Source organism: Prionailurus viverrinus, chromosome F2 (assembly GCF_022837055.1).
Source record: "Prionailurus viverrinus isolate Anna chromosome F2, UM_Priviv_1.0, whole genome shotgun sequence".
NCBI lineage: Eukaryota > Metazoa > Chordata > Mammalia > Carnivora > Felidae > Prionailurus > Prionailurus viverrinus.
In genome coordinates, this window is record NC_062578.1 from 1,005,557 (window position 1) to 1,031,749 (window position 26,193).

Below are 26,193 nucleotides of genomic sequence, written 5' to 3' on the forward strand. Positions count from 1 at the left end.
ATCTTAAGCTGGAGCCCGATGGGGGGCTCGATCTCACAACCATGAACCTGAGCCAAAATCAAGGGTTGGACGCTTAACTGACTGAGCCACCCAGATGCCCTAAAATCCATATCCTTTAAATACTAGCTCCCTATTGCCTCTCACCCAACCCCTAGAGGCCCCCTTCCACTTTCTAACTCTAAGAATTTGACACCTCTAGGAACTTCAATCCTTTTCTCCTTTGACTGACATGACTTTTCTGTGGTTCTTAACACTTTTTTCTATTACTGTTTCACTACTCTTACAGCCAATGTTCTTGCAGTGGAGGCTGCTTCCATAGATCATACTGCCTGGTGCAAAGCAGGCACGTGTCCAGGCTGACAGGTACCTGCAGTTTGTGTAGGTGTGAAGTCATACTGCTGTTGGGTGGCCCGTATCTGCTTAGCCATAGCTCCTTGAACTGGGAGGGATCCCTCCTGGGTCCGGGTCTGGAGAACACTTTGGGTGGCCTGAGTCTCAATAAACATTGGAGTGAGGACAGTACTTCGGAAACGCCAGTCAGAATCAATGGTATATTCCTGTACGTAAGAGAGTTCCAAATGAAATCATGGTCCTTCTTTAGCAACACTGAAATAATTTTATTTAAAATCCAATGGTGCCATTAGCAGACAGGTATATAATTTCATATATCTGTGTGGGAAACAGCTGAAGAAGAACCCCTTCAAATTTAAAACTTTTAAATAAATTACTTGCCAATTAGAATATACTAATTAGTATTGGGGGAGGAAAACCATTTTTCTCCTCCATCACATTCTGCATGAAATGGCTTAATGCCACACCCAATAATGGCACCACAGCTGCAACAAGCTGAGAAGTCAGGCTATGCTGCCCGGCTCGGCATAGACGAACTGAGCACAACTGTTATTATTTCAATCATCACAGACCATTAAGGCTGCCGAGAGATAGCACAACCTTAGCATCTACCAAATGGATTGGGGGGTGCTGATGGGGAAGGGGGATGGTATTATGGTGAAAGGAAAACCCAAGTGGAGGCTGAAAGGGGGACAAGTGTGAGCATGTGAAGAGCGTGTGAGCAGATGAGGTTAAAGCAAATAGAAGTGTTTCAGAAAGGATGTGTGAGTATTCCAAATAAACTAAGAAGCCCAGTATCACTAATCACCAGGGAAACACAAATCAAAACCACAATGAGTCATCACTTCACATCTGTCAGGATGGCTATGCTCAAAAACGCAGGGGATAGCAAGTGTTGGCAAGGATGTAGAGAAGAGGGAATCCTCATGCACTGCTGGTGGGACTGTAAATTGGTGCAACCACTATGGAAAACAGTATAGAAGTCCTCAAAAAATTAAAAATAGAAATACCATAAGGTCCAACTATTCTACTTCTGGGTTAAAAAACCACTAACTTGAAAAGATATACGCATCTCTATGCTAGCTTATTAGTAATAACCAAGACATGGAAGCAACTTTTGTGGTCTATCAATGGATGAATGGATAAAGACGTGATGTGTGTGTGTGTGTGTGTGTGTGTGTGTGTGTGTACGTATGTGTATATATATATATACACACACATACACACACACATACACACAATGGAATATTATTGAGCCATAAAAAAGAAGGAAATCTTGCCATCTGTGACAACACGGATGGACCTTGAGGGCATTATGCAAAGAAAATACATCAAAAAGAGCAAGACAGATACCACATGAATCTCACTTACATGTGGAATCCAAAAAACAACAATAACAAAACAAAAAGCCTGAACTGATACATATAGAGAACAGACTGGGGACTGCCAGAGGCAGAGGATGGGGGAAAGGGACATGGGTGAAGGGAGCCAAAAGGTACACACTTCCAGTTAAAAAAACAAATGAGTCATGGCGATATAACGTGTAGTTGTAATAATGTAATTAATAATAATAATAATAATAATGTATTGTATATTTGAAAGTTGCTAAAAGAGAAGATGTTAAAAGTTCTGGTCACAAGGAAAGAAAGTCTGTAACTCCATGGTGATGGATGTTAGCTAAGCTTATCGTGGTGATCACATCACAGTACACACCAATATTAAATCAGTATGTTGTATACCTGAAACTAACATGTCACTTATATCGCAATAAAACAAAGACAGCCAGTTTAACTCTATTAGAAAATGTTTGCTGACTAACAGATAGGAAAAGCTTATAATATTTATTATTATTATTATTTTTTTAACGTTTATTTATTTTTGAGACAGAGAGAGAGCATGAACAGGGGAGGGGCAGAGAGAGGGAGACACAGAATCTGAAACAGGCTCTAGGCTCTGAGCTGTCAGCACAGAGCCCGACGCGGGGCTCGAACTCACGGACAGTGAGATCATGACCTGAGCCGAAGTCGGACGCTTAACCGACCAAGCCACCCAGGCGCCCCTATAATATTTATTATTGTAGAGACAAATACTTCACCTGAAATTCACATTCTGACAGAGGATGTTCAAACACAGGGTTTGGATAATCTGGGCTCATGCTGGTCATTTCAAGCAGAAAATCTGTTGCTAAACTTAAAAAATGCACTTCTATCTTTGGAGAATATAAGGAATTTAGTGCTAACAATCGGTCCAACGTATTTGAAGGTAATCTAGTTTCATGGCTCCAGAAATTTCGAATAATTAACCTGAAAAGCAGAGAGGAAAGATTTTTCAGATATCGTCAAATGAGAAAGAATGCCCTACACATGGTGTCATGTCGAGAAGATAGTCTTTCACCCTTATAAACCTTAACATGAGGAAAACCACATTCAAAATTGTATCAAGAGTGTAACATGGGTTATGAACACTAATATGCACTGAAGGAAGGGAATATTCCAAACTTCAGCATCAGTGAAAAACTAGATGTTTTTATTCTTATCTCTATTATCTGGGAAGTTTTCAATGATGAGTATACAATATTAGCTATTTTGAAACTGAGAAAACACCTTAAGAAATTTTATAAAATCCTTCACTGCCTTGCTAAAACAATTCACTCCAAAAATTAGTGCCATAAAATATTCAAAACTTAAACTAGTTAAAAGCCAGGTTAGGGTTTACAATTTATGAATGCTTATGAAATCCAAATGTAATTTGAAAAGCAAAAATGAGTTTAAAATTGTGACAGAATGGAAAATGAATTGATATACAGAATCATACAAAAAGCTTATGACCCTTCTTTTATAATTAGTACTTAACAAAACACTCATAAAATTTAGAATAGACATTTTAGAGCGTCATTTGTATTTTCCTATATAATCATTATAGTTTCCTCCTACTTCTGAAGTTTCAAATATTTCATTCAATATTAATATGTATAGTGTGATCTCAACCATGAGTTAAATGAGAAACATAATAATCAGCATTACAGATTTTTTTATTTTGAAACACTTTAATTCACTGTGTGAGCAGAGAGAGCTTTACCCACAGTTTTTCAGGAATTTTTTATTAAAATCACTTGTCAGAATTTTTAAGTCTTAATGTGATTCAAAATACATTTTTATTAAACATCATGAATGCAGAAAGCATAGAAAATGCTAATACTATAAATATAATTCTAAAACTGTGGACAAATACTCAATGCTAGTCTAGAAAGAAACATCCCTAATTTATTTGTCGTGGCCTTATTATTCGAGGAACACATACTGAAGCCCAACGTTCTCATCGATCAACCCTTGAATCAACACATCTTTCGCCAACTTAAATATTTCCCTGGAGTCCTCATCTGCTTGACTTTCTGGATCTCTGAGAAAAATAACAAAATGACAAAACATTAATATTGTCTTCTTATCACTTTTGTTCAACCGTCATAACACCAACCAGATTAAAGTAAAATAATCTGGCTTTTCCCGTGGAACTTTAACTTCCCAAACCATAGCAGAACCTACCCTCATACGGACATACCCTGACACCTTCCTTTGGTGCCTCTGCAAGCCCATCCAGGTGACTGTCATCACCCTTCCTACAGTGTGACAGGGCTCACGTGCACAGGACAGCGTGGGGGGGGGGGGGTAATGGGAATAGGGCTGCAGGGGTTCCCTGGGAACGCTAAGAGGTCCTAGGATGGGCTCAGACCCCATGGGAAGTGCTGTGGTGGCAGTCCTACAGGATGAAGACATCCCACAGAGTTCATTTTCTTAATTTTGTCAGATCTTAAAAGGAAAACTGTAAAAACAAATTACAGTATTAACTCAACCAAAAACTGCACATTCTGAATATTTCTCACGAATACATGAAATGAATTAAAATAAGGATACATGTCAATATACTAAAATAAACTTGTAATTAATAATCCTACGTTTAAAAATGTTTAAACATTTTATTATTTATTATAATCTACTCCAGATGGCTATTGGCACCCAAATGCTCCCTTGAAAAAAGTAATATAAAAATTAATGTAGAGCTTACCGGTAATTGTCATGAACCCACATAAGAATATTATACATTTGTTCCCTACACACTGGAGAAGGATGAGAAATGAATTCTACAACAGGATTCAGAAGTTCTCGGAGTTCTACTGGTTTCAATTTTGCCATCATCTTATAAATTATGTCCAAACACACTTTCTGTCTTTCATCATCTCTACAGTAAGAGAGGGTTTTAAAAACATACCAATTTAATAATTTTTATTATACTTTCAGATGTGACAGGTAACTTTTTCTTCTTTGTGCTGTTCTGTATTTCAAAATTTGTTACAATGGAAATATAAAAATTATATCTTAAAAATTTATCATGAGCTACAGTATTAAAAATAAACAAATTAATTCAATATGGTACCCTGTATTGGATCCTAGAATAGAAAAAGGACATTAGTGGGAAAATTGATAAAATCCAAATAAAATCTAGTTTAGTAAATGTACTAATGTTAATTTCTTAGTTTTGACAAATATGCCACAATCATGTGACATGGAAAAAGTGGGTTAAGGGTATGTGGGAATTTTCTGTATTGTCTTTCAACTTTTCTGTAAATATTAAGTCATTCCAAAATAAAAGTTCATTTTTTAAAAATCCGAAATGTCAAGCAACATAAACTAAATATAAAGGATTGCATGATTTTAAAACAATGATTTCAAGTGCTATTCAGGCTACCTGGCAGGTCATACAACGAGTCAAGGGTAGTCTGAGCCCCCAATAAGGTGCACGTCTATTTCCTTATTTTATGTATCTTTTCCTCCTACAGCTCCCAGCTTAATGCTTCACATGCAGTTGATATTCAGTAAATGTCTAATGAAGGATATCACGGCACCATAACATATATTCTTTGTTACTGGCACACTCTATATTTATCAATAATTTATCCCCATGTAAAAAAATACGTCCACAGACAAGGCTGGAAAACAGTACAGAGAAATAAAAATATTGTGAGCAACAGCATCTCTTTTCATACCTATTTTAATAGTATAATATGGGGGGCACCTGGGTGGCTCAGTCGGTTGGGTGTCCAACTCTTGATTTTGGCTCAGGTCCTGATCTCACAGTTCATGGGTTCGAGCCCTGCATGGAGCCCCACATCAGGCTCTGTGCTGACAGTATGGAGCCTGCTTGGGATTTTCTCTCTCCCTCTCTCTGCCTCTCCCCTACTCCCTCTCTCAAAACGGATGAATAGGCTTTAAAAAAAATATTAAAAACTAGTATAATGTGATTTTGAAAATAAATGAACAATTTTAACAAATAATGGATGCCTCCTAGCTGGAAAAAATGGTACAGAACTCAAAATCATGCATTTTAAATCTGAGAAGAGCCTTAGGTAACACTTGAGATGTGGCTTCCCCAAGGTGCCAGGTTAAAGAAGGCAGGAGGGGCAGGCCCCACCACTTTTAATTCTGATTAAAATTTAACAAGTACATATTTTTAAGTTTATCTATCTTGAGATGTACACATACACATAGTCGTATATAACGAATACATATTTTATGAAAACCTACAAGTTCTGAGTTGAAGGAGACAGTTGAACAAATCAAAATTTTATGTGCCAGCTGCACCTGAGAACACAGGGCTGGCTTTGCACTCACCTATATCTCATAACTTGAATGAAATCCTTGCTCTTTAACTGTAAGTAGAGATCTGTTATTTCCTCTGCACGACACAGCACCACCTCCAGACAGAGAGTCTTCATCACCCCGTGAAATTTGGGCAGCAGGAAGAACACAGTGTTCATGAACCTAACCAGTGGACATGGCCAATGAGGGAGAGGGCCGTCACAGACCCTCTCCCACAACAGGACGTCCACCATGACTGATATCCTACCTATCGGCAAGAGGAGGAAAGTTCTTCACAGCTTTGTTCAAGCACACAATAAATTTGTCCTCCATCGTATTTTGATGCTGCTTCAACTGTTTTACAATCAGTTCATACACCAAATCTTCCAGTATCTGAAAAATTAAGTTTCTTGTCAAATACACAAATGCGAAACTTACGTTAGTTACTGAAAACAGGTTTGTCTTAAATAGTTAATTGAACCCATGGAAGATGTCCAATGCTATCACCTACAAGGTAAAGGTGTTCACAAGGTACAGTGCCAGGAGTGTGCACATTAACCACTGGACACAAGAGGCTCTGGGGCTGTGAGTTCAGGCAGGCCAGGCCACAGCCATGACTGCTCTGTGCTGTCACCACTGGTGGCATCTAGCTCTTGTCAGATGGCAGGCTGATAAAGATTGGTGCTTCCTTTTCACACCCAAAATACTGCTAAAAAGTCATTTGAGAAGATGAACTAAAATCAGTGATCATTTTTCATTTGAGAAGATGAACTAAAATCAGTGCTGGGCTGCGTTCACCCCCACCCACAAATACATTTTATGATGCCAGTGTTCACATACCTGGTCAAATATTCACACAAACCAGAATTTTCAGGCAACTTTATCTAAAAAGCCACCTTCACCATTGTCTACCTCCCTATATCCTGTTTTCTCTTCATCATGTACTACTATCAATGATGACAGATTTGTCTATGTACTGTCTGCTTCTCTTCATCAAATGTTAGCTTCCTGAGAAGGGGGGGTGGCAAAGACTGCTCTGGCTACACCCCCAGAGCCCAGAACCAGCCAATAAGATAACCAACATATGTAACTGACCAACATACATAACCAACATTATAATACAGGTAACCAACAGAAGACAAACGCATGCACATATATACTGACAACTGGAGACTACCTCTCAGGTGCCAACAGCAATTCAGTGGTTGGAATAGGACTGATTCTCACCAACTTCTTTATATTTTACTCTGTTCTTCTAATTTCTACACTAAATCAATACCATTTTATATTCAGAAAAGTACAATGTAAAACCAAAGTGTTTATCATTACCACTAACTTGAAATTTAAGTGAAGAGACATTAAACTTGGGATCTACTGTAATTTGTTCCATCTGTGCTGAAAACTTAGCATACTATGTAAATTGAAACCTAACATCTAAGGATATTAGAATCATGTAAAAATAAGGTAATTCGGAATTTAAAATTTTTAAGCGTGCCTGGGTGGCTCAGTCAGTTAAGTGTACAACTCTTGATTTTGGCTCAGGTCATGATCTCAGGATCACTGATTGAACCCTGCATGTCAGGCTCTGCACTGACAGTGTAGAGCCTGCTTAAGATTCTCTCTCTCTGCCCCTCCCCACTTGCGCACACTCTCTCTCAAAAAAAAAAATTATTTTACAAAAATAGCTGGTAATTCCTAAAATAAATTATAAGCGAAGACTGACCTCCCCAAGTGGGTCTATTTCCCTTCATTTAATTTTCTTTTAAACCCAAATAGATACCTGAGGTGCCTGGGTGGCTCAGCTGGTTGAGCGTCCAACTTCAGCTCAGATGGTGATCTCACAGTTTGTGAGATCGAGCCACGCGTCAGACTCTGTGCTGAGAGCTCGGAGCCTGGAGCGGGCTTCGGATTCTGTTTCTCCCTCTCTCTCTGCCCCTAACCCATGAACATTCTGCCTCCATCTTTCTCAAAAATAAATAAATAAGCATTAGAAAAAAAAATTTAAACCCAAACAGATACCTAATTGTCAAAATGGGCAGGGGCCCAATACACTGTGTTGGGGTACTCTGGGTGCCCTTGGGACCTCCCAACTTCCCTAATCCTTTACTCCTCATCCACTCAGACAGTGAAAGTAGCCCACTCTCCACCTTTTCTTTCAGGAGAGGATGTGGACTGGAGATAGGAAGTTGGGAATCATGAACACATAGGCAGTTTTCAAAGCCAGGAGGCTAGATGGTTGGCAGGGGAGCAAGGAAGAAGAGGACCAACATTAGAGCTGGAGAGGTAGCTGGGAAACATGAAGCTAAGGAAGGGAAACAGCCAGGAAAATAGGAGGAGAGCCAAGACAGTGTCCTAGATGCAGTGACAAAGGGAATCAGGAGGAATGATCAACTGTGTCACTGCGACGAGACCTGGCAAGAAGGGATCATCACAGTGAGTGACAGCGGTTTTGGAGGCTCCAAAACACACAGCCCCTCACTGACCAACCACAGGAGAACAGCAGTGTAGCAGGAAGCATCACTCCACTACCCTACTTTCAAGTAAGTTAGAACATGTAATTTACATACATCTGTAATAATTATATTCTATGGAGACCTGTAGTACTCTGAACGTACACTGCACTGAAAGATTCAGTTGGGTTCTTCTAACAATCCTGGAAAGTGGGCAGGGCTCCCAAGACTGAGAAAGGCTCCCACAAGTGCCCTGTCCTGTCTGATAACTATATTACGTCCCAGATTGGAAATGGAGTATTTTATTAGTTAACATAGCCCTAACCATAGCAAGTATCCACCAGAATAATTTGCTCCAAAAGAAACCCTGACACTACTTTCAGAGGAATGAAAGCTGCTTAAATAATCCTTTCCTGGCTTTCACAATATAAGTAAGTTACCCATCTTTAAATGTTTACCAAGTTTCCAAGTGTTTTAAAAATCCTATGTCCTCTTTAAAAAAATTGAGCACTATATACGCTAGGAAAAAGCCAAGTATTAATAAATGCAGAATGCCCACTCTGGTTTGTTACAGTATAGAGGATATAAATAACAAGTGTTAGAAAAAATCAAAACTGAAAAAGCACTATTTATTTAAAATTGTATAACACACTTACATTTTCTTTCTTGGTAACATATTGAAGAATAAGTCCTAGAACTTCTGCAGCTGCTGCATACACTTCTTTATATTTTACAAAAGACATGTTAGTGACCAAAGCTTGAAAGTATCTGTAACAAATACAGAAAATATGCATCAAATAATACATTCTGTTGACATAAAAATATAACAACTTTGCTCCTCATGCCGTATTAAGAGCATAAATTGAGAAAATACTAAACATAGAACATGATCCAAATTATTTGTGTGAAAACATATATCAAGATGTACTTAAGGCTCTGACATCATGACCAGGAAGGCACATGAAAGTCCACAGTTCAATCACACAGGACCTGCTGTAGTCAAAGCAAAACACGATGCTGGATACTATAAAAAACACTGCAGTGAAAAAAAAGCTACTAACCAAGATCATGACTTACAGACACCCCTTGAAAGCCTCATGACTTCCTGACACCTCTTGACTGCTGTGACAAGAGGAGGACAATAAATGAGAAGGAGAGTGAGCACCAGTCCACGCTTCCAGGTTCTGTAGGCCACAGAACGTTAGCCTCCAGTTCCAGAGAAGCTCTATACACTTGTCACTGGGGGAATCAAAGCTCAAAAAAAGTAACTCATCTAAAAGCAAACTATTTCCCATGGACTCTTCATGGAGCCACCTGTTTGTCTATGATAGCAGGCAAATGGAGGAACTGGTGCCAGGAGGCTAACACAGGAGGACCGACCAGACGGAGTGAGACACTTCCAAAGAAATGGGAAAAGCTCGGAAGGGACATGCTGAAATCTACAGTCACCATAATGTGAATGCTGACTTTTCAGAACTCCTAACACAGTAGGACAATGAAGTACTGGTCAGTGATGGTAGAGGATTAGCTCACTAGCGCCCTCCCTCCAGACGCTGGGCTGCGTTCACCCCCACCCACAAAAGGCCCCAACGGAGGGAGCAGGGGCTGCAGCTGAGGCAAAAAGCACAGCGACAGGGCAGCACCAGGGCCCAGGCATCCATCCATGATCCTGTCATGAATGGTCCCACAGAGCTCATGCTGGTTTGGGGGCAAATGCTGAAAATGCAGTTGTAGAAAATAAGAAAGAAAATACCTAACACCTATTTGGTGAAACACAATTGAAAAAAAAATACTAATTTTGAAAAACTTAACTTCCCTCATTCATTCCATTAACATATTTCTTCTCCCAAAAGACCTCTAAGCCCAACTTACTAAATTCTGGTAGAAATATTTTTAACATGGGTCTAGGTCTTTAAATTTATAAAAACTAGGGGCACCTGGGTGGCTCAGTTGGTTAAACGTCGGACTCTTGGTTCCAGCTCAGGTCACAATCTCACGGTTTGTGGGTTTGAGCCCCACATCGGGCTCATGGTTCACGGGTTTTAGTCCCACATCAGGCTCTGCACGGACAGTGTGGAGCCTGGAGCCTGTTTGGGATGCTCTCTCTCTTTCCTCATCTCTTTGCCCCTCTCATACTCGCACATGCACTCTCTCAAAATGAATAAACTTATGAAAAAATTAGACCATACTCCAGTCCATCAACCCAATTCACATACACTTTAATCTAAAAAAGAAGCAAAGCAAAACTCCCTTGATACTCACTTTACGCTCTCTATGCCACATTTTGGGTCATAGGGGGGCAAGTTATTGGCCATTATAATGCCTAATAATTGAATTCCTACTGAATTGTCTTTGGAATTAGGATCTTTACTGGAAAACTTTTCAAATATTAACCTGAAACATAAGCATAAAGGACAAGTACAGATTATCATATGATAAAATAAGCACAGCAAAAAGATAATTTGCAGGGTGAGAAATACCTTATCTTTCCCCACGACTAACACCCTTCTTGCTAATACCCTGTTTGTATACATTCAAGTTATTCTAGCAAGTCTGTATTTCTTACGATCTAACTATTTGCCCCAATTCTCTGTTAGTTGATTCTGAAACCTTTGGAAAGTTATAGCTTGCCTCAGGCTGCGCAGTCCGACAGTTTACCCCTGCGCTGGGACGATGAAGGGCAGAGTGTACCCCATGTGCCCAGTGTCTGCTGGGCCAGAGGTGAGCTGGGAGACGGAGCAGGCCACCTGGAGGCAATGACCCGCACAGAGGTGCTTCGTCAAACTTTGGAGGCTAGGATTGTACTAGCAGCAATATTGTACCCTTACAAATGATTCAATTTCAAATTATATTCCTTCTATCATTTCAAGTAAACTTCACTGTAATCACCATTTACAACATGCTACATTTTAAAAATGTCTAAGCAATACTGCAAAATGTAGTAAATTTGTACCTGTAAGGGATAGATAAACAATCCTTCCAGCATTCAACAAGGGTTTTTATAATTTCAAGGTTATGTCTAAACACAGCTCTTTTTTGATGAAAAACATGTTTCATTAGGAAATGAAGCAATCGATTTGCTAACACTTCATCTTTAGGGACCCCCTAAAAAGGTATAGAAATTCTGTATTAATATGTAGCATTCTACTCTGGAAAAGCATTTTTTTAATCCAACAGTCCATTTATAAAAGAAACCTGCCAGTATACTGAAGCTTCTGGTGTAAAACCTATGTGTGATTTTTCAAGGACAACCACAGGCAATGACAAAGGCTTTGCTGGCAGGCCTTATGGGCAAGCTGCCCTCTGGCACCAGGCTGGAACACAGCCAGGGCTCTGCAGTCTCCAAGGGCAGATACAGTCACCCTTAGCCATCCACCCTCCACCCCCCAGACTGGTCATGCTTGTCACATATTTGCACTCGTAACCCCAGCACCTTCATTTCTCTTCATCTTCTCCAGGCGTCTCTGCTGAGAGAGCTCCTTATAAGAGGAAGGGCGACTGTGAAAACACTTTTCTTCTGACTCCTTTTATGGTCCCATAAAACTGCTGGAGCCTTTAATTCAGGGGTCCCTCAACAGTGAGATGACCCCCCAGATCTGTGCTAAACCACCTGACCCTCGACCAGACTAAGCTGCAATGTTCCATGGGGGAAATGGACAAGGGGAGTCCACTTCCTCTGGCTTTAGCCTCTACCGCAAGTGACAAAAGGCTTCACTTGATTCTTACTTTGACTCATTGCTTTATGCAGCTATTCTGACACCTAGCAGTTCGGCTCTCTCAAACTCAGCCATGCACCAGACATTTAACTCAATTGTTCCCAATGGTTCCTAAGTTAAACTAAATACTAAAATAATTCTACTCTGCTTAATAACATGAAAACATTTATCACCTTAAAACTAAGAAATCTAAATTTGGTTTACTGTGAAATAAGACAGGCACATCCAGATATAAACGCATGTAAAAGCTCTATGTCCATATATTATGTTTAGTAAGGAATGTTCTCAGAATATTACTACATGAAAACTCTTATACCTGATTAGTGCTAATGTTTTTATGTGAATGGCAAAGCTCCAGAGCACACAAATCTGTACTGGTGGAAGCCACGAGACTGCCTCAGGGTGACACAGTATCATTCACCTGGTGGTTACTTTTTTGGCAATTTCAACCATTAATGGGCCCATGTCAATACTAGGGAAGTAAGTAAGCTGGCAAAACAAATGCCAAAACATCCACAGACTTTAGTTACAACAGAAGTTTTCAAGACCTAATATTCAGGGTCTACTGACATTTATTTCACACTTATTTTTAAGAAATCATTAGTCTAGTTTCCAAGGTCCTAGCAAATAAAAGCAACAAACAAAATAAATACCTGATAGCTTAAAAATAAAAGCAAAGTCAGAGGCATTATCGAAAGAAATTTAAGAAATCAGAAATCTAAGAAAACAGACCTGAAGCAGTATGAAGCCATTTAGTATAACAGCACCACAGCAATATGACGATTAATGTTAAAAATGGTGACTCTTAAGTCATTAAGAGGAGCTTGGATTATCTGTCATCAATTTGTTTATGATATCAGGAAGAGACTGACATAGCACTCCATAAAAGACGTGCCCATTCTTACCACAGGAGTAGCTATTCCTGTCCACGAAAGAAGAGTCACCACTATCTCGACCACCATGTAGTGAATTCCTTCTCCTCCATTGTTTTCAGAAACCACCAGCTGCAGCAAGGGGCTGAGCCAATACTTCGCATAAGGGCGAAAGACCTGGAAGAGAATTTAAAAGTCAAACAGCAAAACAATTATTTTGAATAACCAAATTATTAATTTAGGAACATATCCTCCATCAGCTAAAATTTAATATTATGATTTGACCTAAATCCAAAACAGATGTAAATTCCAACAATTACCCTGCTCCATCAGATCAGATTCTCTGTTGAATTCTCTCCTCATGGGTCCTTGAAACCACAATTCAAGGGAAATGGACTTCTGATCTTTTTTTGTTGAAAACCTGATATAACTATGCTCTTAAAAATCAAAATGGGGGCGCCTGGGTGGCGCAGTCGGTTAAGCGTCCGACTTCAGCCAGGTCACGATCTCGCGGTCCGTGATTTCGAGCCCCGCGTCAGGCTCTGGGCTGATGGCTCAGAGCCTGGAGCCTGTTTCCGATTCTGTGTCTCCCTCTCTCTCTGCTCCTCCCCCGTTCATGCTCTGTCTCTCTCTGTCCCAAAAATAAATAAACGTTGAAAAAAAAATCAAAATGAAAGTACTCTTTATCGATCTTATCCTATCTGAATAATATGCAGCTCTAGAGAACTGTTATTTTATGCAAATGCATAGAGTATATGAAAAATGAGAATATAAAAATTAGGTAGATGCATATGGCTGATGTTCTTTCATTTCTTATAGAAGTCATTGTGTTATTGACTTCATTCTCTCAAGACCTCTGAAATCTAAAGAAAATGTACCCATATTCTAAATTCAATTTAGTTTATTTTAGAAACTACACGATAATGCTATTTTGATGCAAACGAACAGATTAAGATATAATTCAAGCTACCAATCTTCTTAACTTTCGCCACTTTGTTTTTACTAAACATATTTCCTCAGGGACTACTCTCACAGCTTAAATCTGTGTGGTCTCAAATCTTTGTTTATACACCCCATAAGTAAAAAAAAGTTCGAACACTCTCCATGTATGTATTGATTTATTTATAAATTACAAACAAAAACTTCGTTATTTTTTTGTTGTTGTTGTATAGTTTTATTTTTTCTTCTTTAATTTTTTTATTTTTTTTCAATATATGAAATTTATTGTCAAATTGGTTTCCATACAACACCCAGTACTCATCCCAAAAGGTGCCCTCCTCAATACCCATCACCCACCCACCCATCCCTCCCACCCCCCATCAGCCCTCAGTTTGTTCTCAGTTTTTAAGAGTCTCTTATGGTTTGGCTCTCTCCCACTCTAACCTCTTTTTTTTTTTTTCCTTCCCCTCCCCCATGGTCTTCTGTTAAGTTTCTCAGAATCCACATAAGAGTGAAAACATATGGTATCTGTCTTTCTCTGTATGGCTTATTTCACTTAGCATAACACTCTCCAGTCCCATCCATGTTGCTACAAAGGGCCATATTTCATTCTTTCTCATTGCCACGTAGTACTCCATTCTGTATATAAACCACAATTTCTTTATCCATTCATCAGTTGATGGACATTTAGGCTCTTTCCACAATTTGGCTATTGTTGGCAGTGCTGCTATAAACATTGGGGTACAAGTGCCCCTATGCATCAGTACTCCAGTATCCCTTGGGTAAATTTCTAGCAGTGCTATTGCTGGGTCATAGGGTAGGTCTATTTTTAATTTTTTGAGGAACCTCCACACTGTTTTCCAGAGTGGCTGCACCAGTTTGCATTCCCACATGCTTGTAGTGATGTCTCTGGTACTTTGTCTCACAGGATCCCCCTTAGGATCTCTTGTAGGGCTGATTTAGTGGTGACGAATTCCTTCAGTTTTTGTTTGTTTGGGAAGACCTTTATCTCTCCTTCTATTCTAAATGACAGACTTGCTGGATAGAGGATTCTCGGCTGCATATTTTTTCTGTTCATCACATTGAAGATCTCCTGCCATTCCTTTCTGGCCTGCCAAGTTTCAGTAGAGAGATCAGTCACGAGTCTTATTGGTCTCCCTTTATATGTTAGAGCACGTTTATCCCTAGCTGCTTTCAGAATTTTCTCTTTATCCTTGTATGTTGCCAGTTTCCCTATGATATGTCATGCAGAAGATCGATTCAAATTACGTCTGAAGGGAGTTCTCTGTGCCTCTTGGATTTCAATGCCTTTTTCCTTCCCCAGATCAGGGAAGTTCTCAGCTATGATTTCTTCAAGTACACCTTCAGCACCTTTCCCTCTCTCTTCCTCCTCTGGAATACCAATTATGCGTAAATTATTTCTCTTTAGTGCATCACTTAGTTCTCTAATTTTCCCCTCATACTCCTGGATTTTTTTAATCTTTTTCTCAGCTTCTTCTTTTTTTATAAATTTATCTTCTAGTTCCCCTATTCTCTCCTCTGCCTCTTCAATCTGAGCCGTGGTGGTCTCCATTTTATTTTGCAGCTCATTTATAGCATTTTTTAGCTCCTCCTGGCTGTTCCTTAGTCCCTTGATCTCTGAAGCAATAGAATCTCTGCTGTCCTTTATACTGTTTTCAAGCCCAGCGATTAATTTTATGACTATTATTCTAAATTCACTTTCTGTTATATTGTTTAAATCCTTTTTGATCAGTTCATTAGCTGTCGTTATTTACTGGAGATTCTTTTGAGGGGAATTCTTCTGTTTCCTCATTTTGGATAGTCCCTGGAGTGGTGCAGAACTGTGGGGCACTTCCCCTGTGCTGTGGTGTATAACTGGAGTTGGTGGGCGGGGCCGCAGTCAGTCCTGATGTCTGCCCCCAGCCCACCGCTGGGGTCACAGTCAGACTGGTGTGTGCCTTCTCTTCCCCTCTCCTAGGGGCGGGATTCACTGTGGGGTGGCGTGGCCCGTCTGGGCTACTTGCACACTGCCAGGCTTGTGGTGCTGGGGATCTGGCGTATTAGCTGGGGTGGATCGGCAAGATGCACAGGGGCGGGAGGGGCAGGCTCAGCTCGCTTTTCCTTCGGAGATCCGTTTCGGGAGGGGCCCTGCGGCACCGGGAGGGAGTCAGACCCTCCGGAGGGATGGATCCGCAGAAGCACAGCGTTGGGTGTTTGCACGGTGCCAGCAAGTTCCCTGGCAGGAACTGGTTCCCTTTGGGATTTTGGCTGGGGGATGGGCGAGGGGGATGGGCGAGGGAGATGGCGCTGGCGAGCGCCTTTGTTCCCCGCCAAACTGAGCTCTGTCGTCCTGGGGCTCAGCCACTCTCCCTTCCGTTGTCCTCCAACCTTCCTGCTCTCCTAGCAGAGCTGTTAGCTTATAACCTTCCAGATGTCAAGTCCCTCTTGCTGTCGGAACACACTCCATCCGGCCCTTCCACTTTTGCCAGCCAGACTCGGGGTCTCTGCTTGGCTAGCGGGCCGCCCCTCTGCCCTGGCTCCCTCCCGCCAGTCCATGGAGCGTGCACCGCCTCTCCGCCCTTCCTACCCTCTTCCGTGGGCCTCTCGTCTGTGCCTGGCTCTGGAGACTCCGTTCTGCTAGTCTTCTGGTGGTTTTCTGGGTTATTTAGGCAAGTGTGGGTGGAATCTAAGTGATCAGCAGGATGCGGTGAGCCCAGAGTCCTCCTATGCCGCCATCTTCCCCTGATCTCCACAAACTTCTTTATTATTAAACTACAGATAGTACCTGACTTCCAATGGTTCAACTTAAGATTTTTGGACTTAATCATGCTGTGAAAGCCACACACTTTCAGTAGAAACTGTACTTTGAACTTTTACCTTCTGGGCCAGCAGTGTGTGGGATGATAGCCCCAAGACGCTGAGCAGGGGCAGCGGCACCTGCACCATAGCTCCCCGTCAGCTATGCTATCACGAGGGTGAGCAACTGATACACTTAAAACCATCCTGTACCCACACATCCACTCTGGCTTTCACTTTCAGCACAGCACTGAATAAATTACATGAGATATTCAGCACCTCATTATAAAATGGGCTTTTGTTAGATGATATTACCCAACTACAGATGGACATAAACACTCTGAGCATGTTTAAGGTAGGTGAGTCTAAGCTATGATGTTCATTCAGCAAGGTAGGTGTACTACATGCATTTTCGACTTATGATAGCTTCAACTTATGCTGGGTTTATTGGGATATAACTTCATCGTAAGTCAAGGAAGATCTGTATGATAAATGAATAAGTTTAAAAGTTGAAATTTTTAACTGAAACCAGAAAAAGATTCCATTAAAAAAGAGAACTAAAAGGCAATACCCTGATAATTGTGGATGTAAAAATACTCAATAAAATATCAGGAAACTGAATCCAACAATACAATAAAATTGTGATTCATCACAATCAAATGAAATTTATAACTGGGCTGCAAGGGTGGTTCAATTTTCACAATTCAATCAATGTAATACATCACATTAATGAAGGGAAGGATAAGAACCATATGACCCTTTGAATAGATGCAGAAAAGCACTGGACAAAGTACAACATCCATTCATGACAAAAACTCAACAAAGTAGAGTTAGAGGAAACATACATCAACCTAATAAAGGCCATACATGAAAAACCCACAGCTAATATTATCCTCAATGGGTAAAAACTGAGAGCTTTTCCTCTATGTTCAGGAAAAAGATAGTGATGTCTACTCTGACCACTGTTATTTAACATAGTACTGAATGTCCTAACCATAGCACTCAAACAACACAAACAAATAAAAGGCATCCAAATCAGCCAAGGAAGAAGTCAAACTTTCACTATTTGCAGATGACATGATACTCTACATAGAAAACACAAAAGACTCCACCAAAAAAACTGCTAGAACTGATAAATGAATTCAGTAAAGTCACAGGATACAAAATCAATGTGCAGAAACCAGTTACATTTCTATACACCAATAATGAACTTGCAGAAAGAGAAATCAAGCAATTGACCCCACGCACAATTGTACCAAAACCCACAAGATACCCAGGAATAAACCTAACCGAAGAGGGAAAAGATCTGTACTCTGAAAACTATAAAACTTAATGAAAGAAATTGAGGAAGACACAAAGAAATGGAAAAACATTCCATCCATGCTCATGGATAGGAAGAACAAACAGTGTTAAAATATCGTTACTACCCAAAGCGATCTATACATTCAATGCAATCCCTAACAAAATAACACCAGTGTTCTTCACAGAGCTAGAACAAATAATCCTAAAATCTGTATGGAACTACAAAAGTCCCTGAATAGCCAAAACAATCTGGAAAAAAGAAAAGCAAAGCTAGAGTCATCATAATTTTGGACTTCAAGTTGTATTGCAAAGAAAGAGTGATTAACACAGTATGGTACTGGCACAAAAACAGACACAAAGATCAATGGAACAGAATAGAAAACCCAGAAATGAACCCACAAGTATATGGCGAACTAATCTTTGACAAAGGAGGCAAGAATATTCAATAGGAAAAAGACTGTCTCTTAAAAAAAAATGGTGCTGGGCAAACTGGACAGCAACATGCAGAAGAATGAAACTGGACCACTTTCTTACACCATACACAAAAATGGAACTCAAAATGGATATAAGACATAAATGTGAGACAGGAAACCATTAAAATCCTGGAGGAGAACACAGGCAGTAACCTCTGACATCGGCCATAGGAACTTCTTACTAGATATTATCTCCAGAGGCAAGGGAAACAAAAGCAAAAATGTACAGGGACTTCATTGAAATAAAAAAAGCTGCTGCACGGTGAAGGTAACAATCGACAGAACTGAAAAGCCTTTTGGATGTCTTCTTTGGAAAAGTGTCTATTCATGTCTTCTGCCCACTTCTTAAATGGGTTGTTTTTTGAGAAGTTCTTTATAGACTTTAGATACCAGCTATGTCATTTACAATTATCTCCCATTCCAAAGGTTGCCTTTTAGCTTTGTTGAGGCAACCTATGCCTAAAAGGAAACCTCCAGAATGGAGGTTTGCAAATGACTTATCTGATAAAGGGCTAGAATCCAAAGTCTATAAGAACTTCTCAAATTCACCCAACAAAACAATAAGCCAGTTAAAAAATAGACAGAAGACATGAATAGGCTTTTTTTCCAAAGGAAATCTACAGAAGACCAGCAGACACATGAAAAGATGCTCAACATCACTCATCAATCAGGGAAGTACAAGTCAAAACTACAATGACATATCACCTCACACCAGTCATAATGGCTAAAGTTAACAACACAGAGGGGTGCCTGGGTGGCTCTGTTGGTTAAGAGTCTGACTCTTGGTTTCAGCTCAGATCATGATCTCACGGTTCGTGGGATCGAGTCCCATGTCTGTCTCTGAGCTGACAGCACAAAGCCTGCTTAGGATTCCCTCTCCCCAGCTCACACATGCTCTCTCTCTCTCTCTCTCTCTCAAATAAATAAATAAATAAACATTAAAAAACAACAACAAGGAAACAAATGTTGGAGAGGATGGGGAGCAAGGGGAACTCTCTTACACTTTTGGTGGGAATGCAAACTGGTGCAGCCACTCTGGAAAACAGTATGGAGGTTCCTCAAAATATTAAAAATAGAACTAACTACCCTATGATCCAGCAATTGCACTACTGGGTATTTAACTAAAGAATATGAAAACACTACATCAAAGGGATATATGCAGGCGCTCCTGGGTGGCTCAGTTGGTTAAGCATCTGACTTTTGATCTTGGTTCAAGTCTTGACCCTCAGGGTCACGAGTTCAAGCCCCGCACTGGGCTCCACAATGGGTTTGAAGCCTACTTAAGACAACAAAACCAAAAACAAAAAAAAAAAAAACCCAAACAAAGGGATACGTACACGCTGATGTTTCTAGCAGCATTATCTGCAACAGCCAAGAAATACATGCAGCTCAAGTGTCCATCAATTGATGAATGGGTAAAGAAGATGGGGTGTGTGTGTGTGTGTGTGTGTGTGTGTGTGTGTATAAAACTCACCTATAAAAAAGAATGAAATCTTGCCATTTACAACAATGGGGACGGAGCTAGAGAGTAATATGCTAAGTGAAATAATTTAGTCAGAGAAAGATATATGCCATATGATTTCACTCATGTGTGGAATTTAAGAAAAAAAAACACACAAAACTTGGGGGGTGGTAAAGGGAAGAAACCAAGAAATAGACTCTTAACTACAGAGAACAAACTGAGGGTTACCAGAGGGGAGGTGGGGGGGGGGGGGGGAGGATGGGTTAAATAGGTGAAGGGTATTAAGAAGGGCCCTTGTGATGAGCACTGGGTGCTGTATTTAAGTGCCGAATCACTAAATTCTACACTTGAAACTAATATTACACTGTATGCTAATTGGAATCTAAATAAAAACTTAAAAATATATCAATAAAGAAAATAAATAAATGTTGAAATTTTAATAATAAATGTAAACGCAAGTTCTAATCTTTTCTTCTGTAAGACAACGGAGCCTCTGGAACATCTTTTGCAAACCATTCCCCTAGTCACTCCTGAGCCCCCGACACGCACAACACCCCAGGAAATCTCTCAGTGATGTCTCACAGGCAACTCACATCCACATGTGTGAACAAGTTCAGCATGTTTCCTTGTCAACCTGCTTACACGCTCCCAGGCTACCAAGAAATGACCCAGAAATAAAGACACCAGCTCCCTTTCTGGTAGCCATCAAGTCAGCACTCAGGAACATGAGCTAGAAATCACGTGTGACCCCAAGCGTTATGGGTTGTTCTGTGTCTTCCAAAAGAATACTGAAGTACTAATTCTCAACATCTATAAATGTGACCTGATTTAGAAATAGGGTCTCTGAAGATTATCAAGTTATGAGAGGTCATTAGGATGGGCTCTAATCCAATGACAATGTCCTTATTAAAAGGGAAAATTTGTACATACTGAGACAGATGCAAAGAGGAAAGCCAATGTGAAGACTCAAGAAAAACAGCATCTATGTGCTGAAAAAAAAAAAAAAATGCCTGAGGCCACCATAAACTGGAAGAGAGGCCTGGAACAGACTCTCAATCCCAGCCCTCAAAAGGAACCATCCCCACCAACACCTTGATCTCAGGCTTCTGGCTTTCAGAACCACGAGGCAATCAGTTTCTGTGGTTTAAGCCACCCGGTCTGTGGTTCCACTGTTAGAGCAGCCCTGGGAGCTAGAAATCAGGTGTGACCCTGGGGAACACGGGCCCTGCTGCAGCCCCTCAATTTGCAGTGCTGCCTAAAAGGACTTTGTATGGAGCAACGTGGATCACATCATTCCACCTGGCACCCATCAGTGGCTCCTTACTGCTCAACAAATGAGCTGCACCCTCTACATGAATCCTGATGACCTGGCCTAGCTCACCCGCCCAAGCCATGTGGCCACACTTCTCTGGACCATGTGCCCATGGTCTGTGCTGTCAATGGAGACATGCCTGGCTCTGTCAGATGCCGTCTCTGTCCACAGTGTTCTTTATACACAGAATATAAATTCCCACTGCACTTTTCACGTCACTCAAGGGCTCTCTTCCCTAACTGCCACCGGTGGAAGAGGTCTCCCCGGATGTGGTGCTATACATAAACCAACTGATAAATTCAGCAATTATCTAAAAGTCAGGTCTTTTTCAAATATCATTAATAGGAATATTTTCACCATTTTTGCTCCTATAAACTAATTAGGCTGGAACCCATTAGAAAGTGCCAACACATGTGCTTTATAAAAAGATCATTTCTAACACAATAAAATTTAATTTTCAAGTTGAAAAAATGATTAAAAGATTGATGTTGAACAAATTTGTTCAGAGAACAAAAATGTCATGCTCTGTTCCTTTACATCATTTCTTTATTAGGAGTTTTAAGTACATACATAAAACTGCAAAGAATTTTTAAAGAAATAATAAATTACTTACCTCTTCTGTATTAATAACAAGCTTGGCTAAGAAGAGACGGATATTTAATGATACTGATGGATTTCCTAGTTTGTCATGAAGAAATTTCATCCAAGGGGGAAGACTGCTTGGCACTGAACCCTGAAATAATCCATTCAAAGTTACCTTAAAAAGTGGAATAAAATAACTTCACACTTTGATATCATGAGATGACAAAATAAGAGACGAGTAACAAAAGGCTCCTGGGCGGCTCAGTCAGTCAAGCATCTGACTCTTGACTTCAGCTCAGGTCATGATCTCAGGGTTCGTTAGATCAAGCCCCATGTCTGGCTCTGTGCTGACAGCATGGAGCCTGCTTAGGATTCTCTCTCTCCCTCTCTCTCTCTGCCCCTCCCCTGGTCTCTCTCAAAATAATTAAATAAACATTAAAATTGTTTAAAAAATTTAAGACACAAGCAACAAAAATTACGTTTATTAGATACAGAATTTGGTATTTGACATTAAGTGTTCATTCTTACTGTGATAGCAATAAACAGTATTAAATGAGACACCATCAGATTAGCAGAAACAAACCTCTTCTCTTTTAGGTAGGATCTGATTTCTTTGCATGTGCTTAATCAGGGCTGTCATGGTGGCCATACATTCGTGCTGATTAAGCTCATCCATTTCTAACTCCAGGACAGCATCTTGGATCACGGGATCTTTATAATCCTAGGAAAAGGGAAGAATCTGATGATGCAGAGTACACTGTTAGATTAGTATACAGGGGCCTCTGGGTCGGTGGGCCAGTTGGTTGAGCATCCAACTCTTGATTTCAGCTCAGGTCATGATCCCAGGGTCATGGGATCAAGCCCTCTGTCAGGCTCCACACTGAGTGTAGAACCTGCTTGGGATTCTATCGCTCTCTCCCTCTGCCCCTCTCCCCCACTTGTGCTCTCTCTCTCTCTCTAAAGTAAATAAAAAATTAAAAATAATAAAATTTCAGTGCATGTGATATTCTGACTTTGGGGGCAATATCACAAAACACACACTTAGGTAACAACGATACTTGAGTAATAATATCAAATATACTTATTAGGTTTTCTTATTAAACAACTTAGAAAAAATTACAGGACCTCATATCTTCCTTAAGTTATAGATACATAATTCTCCTCTGATCTCCTCATGGGGAGAGATCTCCTTGGGGGTCATACTCAGGTTATAGCATCCATGCAGACATGTGTTGCTTTGTACAAACACAAAGATCTTTCCAAATGTTTCTGTCTAGGAGGCCCAAGAAAGCTCAATATCTTGAGAACAATAGTCTCCATGATTCTTAGTTGCCATGTTATGGAGAAAGTGGAGCTACTGACACATAATTTTAAGATAAACTTTTACCAACATTTCTTTTCTCAGTAAACTGAAAATGAGTTTTTCTCTGAAAAACTTCATAAAGTCCTTAATTTGCTTTGATACTTTAATAAAAGAACAAAATTTTTAAACCATTGTTGACCCTAAAATTCTCTTAGAAATTATAGCAGAGGTAATTATTTTATAAATGTAATGAATTGAGGTTTTATATACATAGTAAATTTTACACACACACACACACACACACACACACACACACACACACACAGAGCTGAACAATTTATCTGGATATTTCCCAGGAAGATAATTTTCAGAAAAGAAAGATTTGAGAAATCCCAAGAAGAAATTTTTAGACAGTTAAAGTACTTACAGAAACTGAGTAGAAAGAGGAATAAAATGGCCCTACATAATTCTGTAATTCTGTCTGCCCTGGTAGCAGGAACTATTTCAGAACATCACTTCCCAAAGATGTACAGTATTTGGAAAAGGAGTCTTCTTATAACCATTGTGGGTATGGTCTCTTTCCTCCCAAAGACAATGGATAATTTCTATAAACTGGGGGTTTTAGAAATGACAGGAAGTGATGTTATGTTCTACTAGGAACAGTGCTAAATGAGCACTGAAACAGTAAATTTTACACACTATCAGGTTTATAAGAGACAAGAAAAAACCACATTCAATCAGCCACAAAAATCAATTAGAATAATCTTAATGTCCCTTTTTCCATATACTTGGTAAGGTGTCAAAGGAGTTACAATATTTGACTGCATTCAGATCTACTCAACAGGTTTTTCAGTAAAAATTATTGTATATCAAGATGCTGCTCACAAGGACTAGATACATCTGAACTAGGACTCAGTCATGCGATCAAACTGAAGGCACGAGGATTGAACCCAAGATGCCTCTTTTGTTCACAAAAGAGGAGTCTCACTAGCCAGTGTAGCCATAACAGAACAAAGTCACACTCTTTTATTGCCCAGCAGAGATGTATGACATAATCTAGGTGAAAGAACTAATGAATGGCTCCTCTTTTAAACAGTCATTAAAAAAGAGAGAAGCCAACCCAAGAGGCAACGTAAGGTACAGACAAACTCAACTTCAAAAACGCTGCACTGCTCCCACCCTCCTCGGGCAAAAAGCCGCTGGGCAGACCAGAGGGGGCAAGAGCTGCCTGGCAATGTCTGGGGATGGAGAAGGAGAGAGTGAGGTGCCCGCCTGCGGGTCAGGACCCACTCCGGGAGGACATCAGTATGGAGGAAAGGAAAGGGGTTGAGAGAAAGAAGTTAGTGCATATCAAAGAAACTGGAAAGGGAAAAAACTTGAATGAACCCTGGACAGGAATCAGATATATCTGTGGAACTCATGCTTTTACACATACGTACACATGTGTGTGTCTGTGCAGGTGCACAGGTGTCTGTCTACCTACAAGTTTCCTGTCTGTTTATGAGGTCAAGCTATTATTTGTGAATACAGATGCATTCAGTTATCTCAGTTAGATAACATCAAATATTCAAACAGCTTCTTCGTTTTCTGTAGAGAGAGAATGCAACAGTCATACCAGCAAGACCTCTTGAGTATGGTAGTCGTCTTTCTCACTGGAAACCCTTAAAGGCAGTTCTGATTTAAAACAGTAATCTCATGAAGACTGGTTACTGTGAATCAGCCCTTGCAGACAGCTTTCTTTCCTGTACTGACAAAATCCAATTGCTGAGTCTAGAGGATGGAAAGCTGGGACTCAGATGTTGGAAAATTCTCCGCACGCTATTCTCTGAGGACTACTGACACAGAACTAGTTTCCCCTAAGTATGAAGCCCCATTCCTTTATAAATGCCAACAATATTTTTTAATATGTGACATGTGATCACCCGTCTCCGAAAATGACCAGTGGTAGATTTAGGGTCTTGGGAACCGTATGAATAGCTCTGAACTCCAGTTGAGAAATCAAATTGACTCATTTCCTCACTCAGGCTGCTGTCTGCCAAATACGACAAGGAAGATATATAATGAGGGCCACCTAAGATATAAAGAACAAAATACATTTATTCAAATTAGTAAAAAATGTATTTCTCTAACCTCAAATGATATTAATAAAATTAAAAGACTGTGTTAACTAAGGCTTTTATCAATCCTGTGATCCTTCACTGATAATCCAGATTAACAAAGCAAAAAGGAAATGGGGAAAAGACACCTCCTCCTGCTTTTGTCATTAGTGAGCGGTTATTCTATACTGTCATGGACAAAGAAATTAAGTTAAACCACATACAATTTTTGAATATGATGTTAACAGAATTTCTTTGCAGTTAAAATTTTGACGGGGTACATTCTGCATAAAAGTATAACATAAATGTGGGAAAAGATACTACTGAAAAACAACCAATTCACAAATGTAAAGAATTTACAAAACTGGTCCAAAATTTATCCTCAAGTCAGGAAAAAAAAAAGGTATGAAGAAAAATTAAGCAAAAAAATGAAACAAGGAGCATGTGGAGCAAGAGACAGATAATTTTATAACAGGAAGCCAGGACAACTTCCTTCAAAGGCTGGCATTAAACAAAACGCTGATATCTGGGACCAAGATTATTCTAGGCTGAGGAAACATCATGTGCAAATGCCCTGGGGCCAAAAGGAGCCTGGTGCCTATAGGTACAGGCAGGGGGGCAGTGCTACTGGAGCAGAGTGAGCAGGACAGTAGCAGGGGGGCAGCAGGTGGGTCAGGGGTCTTAGGCAGCTCTGTCTTCAGGGAAGTGGGAGTTGACAGAGGTTTGGAGCAGAGGAATGGCAGGATGAGATCTGTATTTTAACACAGATTCTTGAATGTATTTAAACAACATACAGACATAATCCATATACAAACATAGATAACTATCAACCAATCTTGCACTTTTAAGAAAAAGCATACCATTTCTCAGCCCTCTTTGGCCATTCTGAGATCTTTCTGCATAGGT

The 26,193-nt window shown here is 40.1% G+C and overlaps 1 protein-coding gene across 3 annotated transcripts in view; it reads right to left on the minus strand.

Annotated features, from left to right (window-relative positions):
• The window catches only part of PRKDC (protein kinase, DNA-activated, catalytic subunit), a 203,295-nt gene that overhangs the window by 78,152 nt on the left and 98,950 nt on the right, over nucleotides 1–26,193 (minus strand). For all 3 annotated transcript variants that reach the window (XM_047842188.1, XM_047842190.1, XM_047842189.1), the window contains 13 exons: nucleotides 25,114–25,262; nucleotides 22,472–22,609; nucleotides 21,920–22,039; nucleotides 13,056–13,199; nucleotides 11,388–11,539; nucleotides 10,697–10,828; nucleotides 9,091–9,202; nucleotides 6,253–6,377; nucleotides 6,018–6,167; nucleotides 4,414–4,587; nucleotides 3,652–3,750; nucleotides 2,447–2,654; nucleotides 368–557 (listed from right to left, as the gene is read on the minus strand). In XM_047842188.1, coding sequence (XP_047698144.1) covers nucleotides 368–557; nucleotides 2,447–2,654; nucleotides 3,652–3,750; nucleotides 4,414–4,587; nucleotides 6,018–6,167; nucleotides 6,253–6,377; nucleotides 9,091–9,202; nucleotides 10,697–10,828; nucleotides 11,388–11,539; nucleotides 13,056–13,199; nucleotides 21,920–22,039; nucleotides 22,472–22,609; nucleotides 25,114–25,262 — 1,893 coding nt within the window. The remainder of the gene's footprint in view (nucleotides 1–367; nucleotides 558–2,446; nucleotides 2,655–3,651; nucleotides 3,751–4,413; nucleotides 4,588–6,017; nucleotides 6,168–6,252; nucleotides 6,378–9,090; nucleotides 9,203–10,696; nucleotides 10,829–11,387; nucleotides 11,540–13,055; nucleotides 13,200–21,919; nucleotides 22,040–22,471; nucleotides 22,610–25,113; nucleotides 25,263–26,193) is intronic.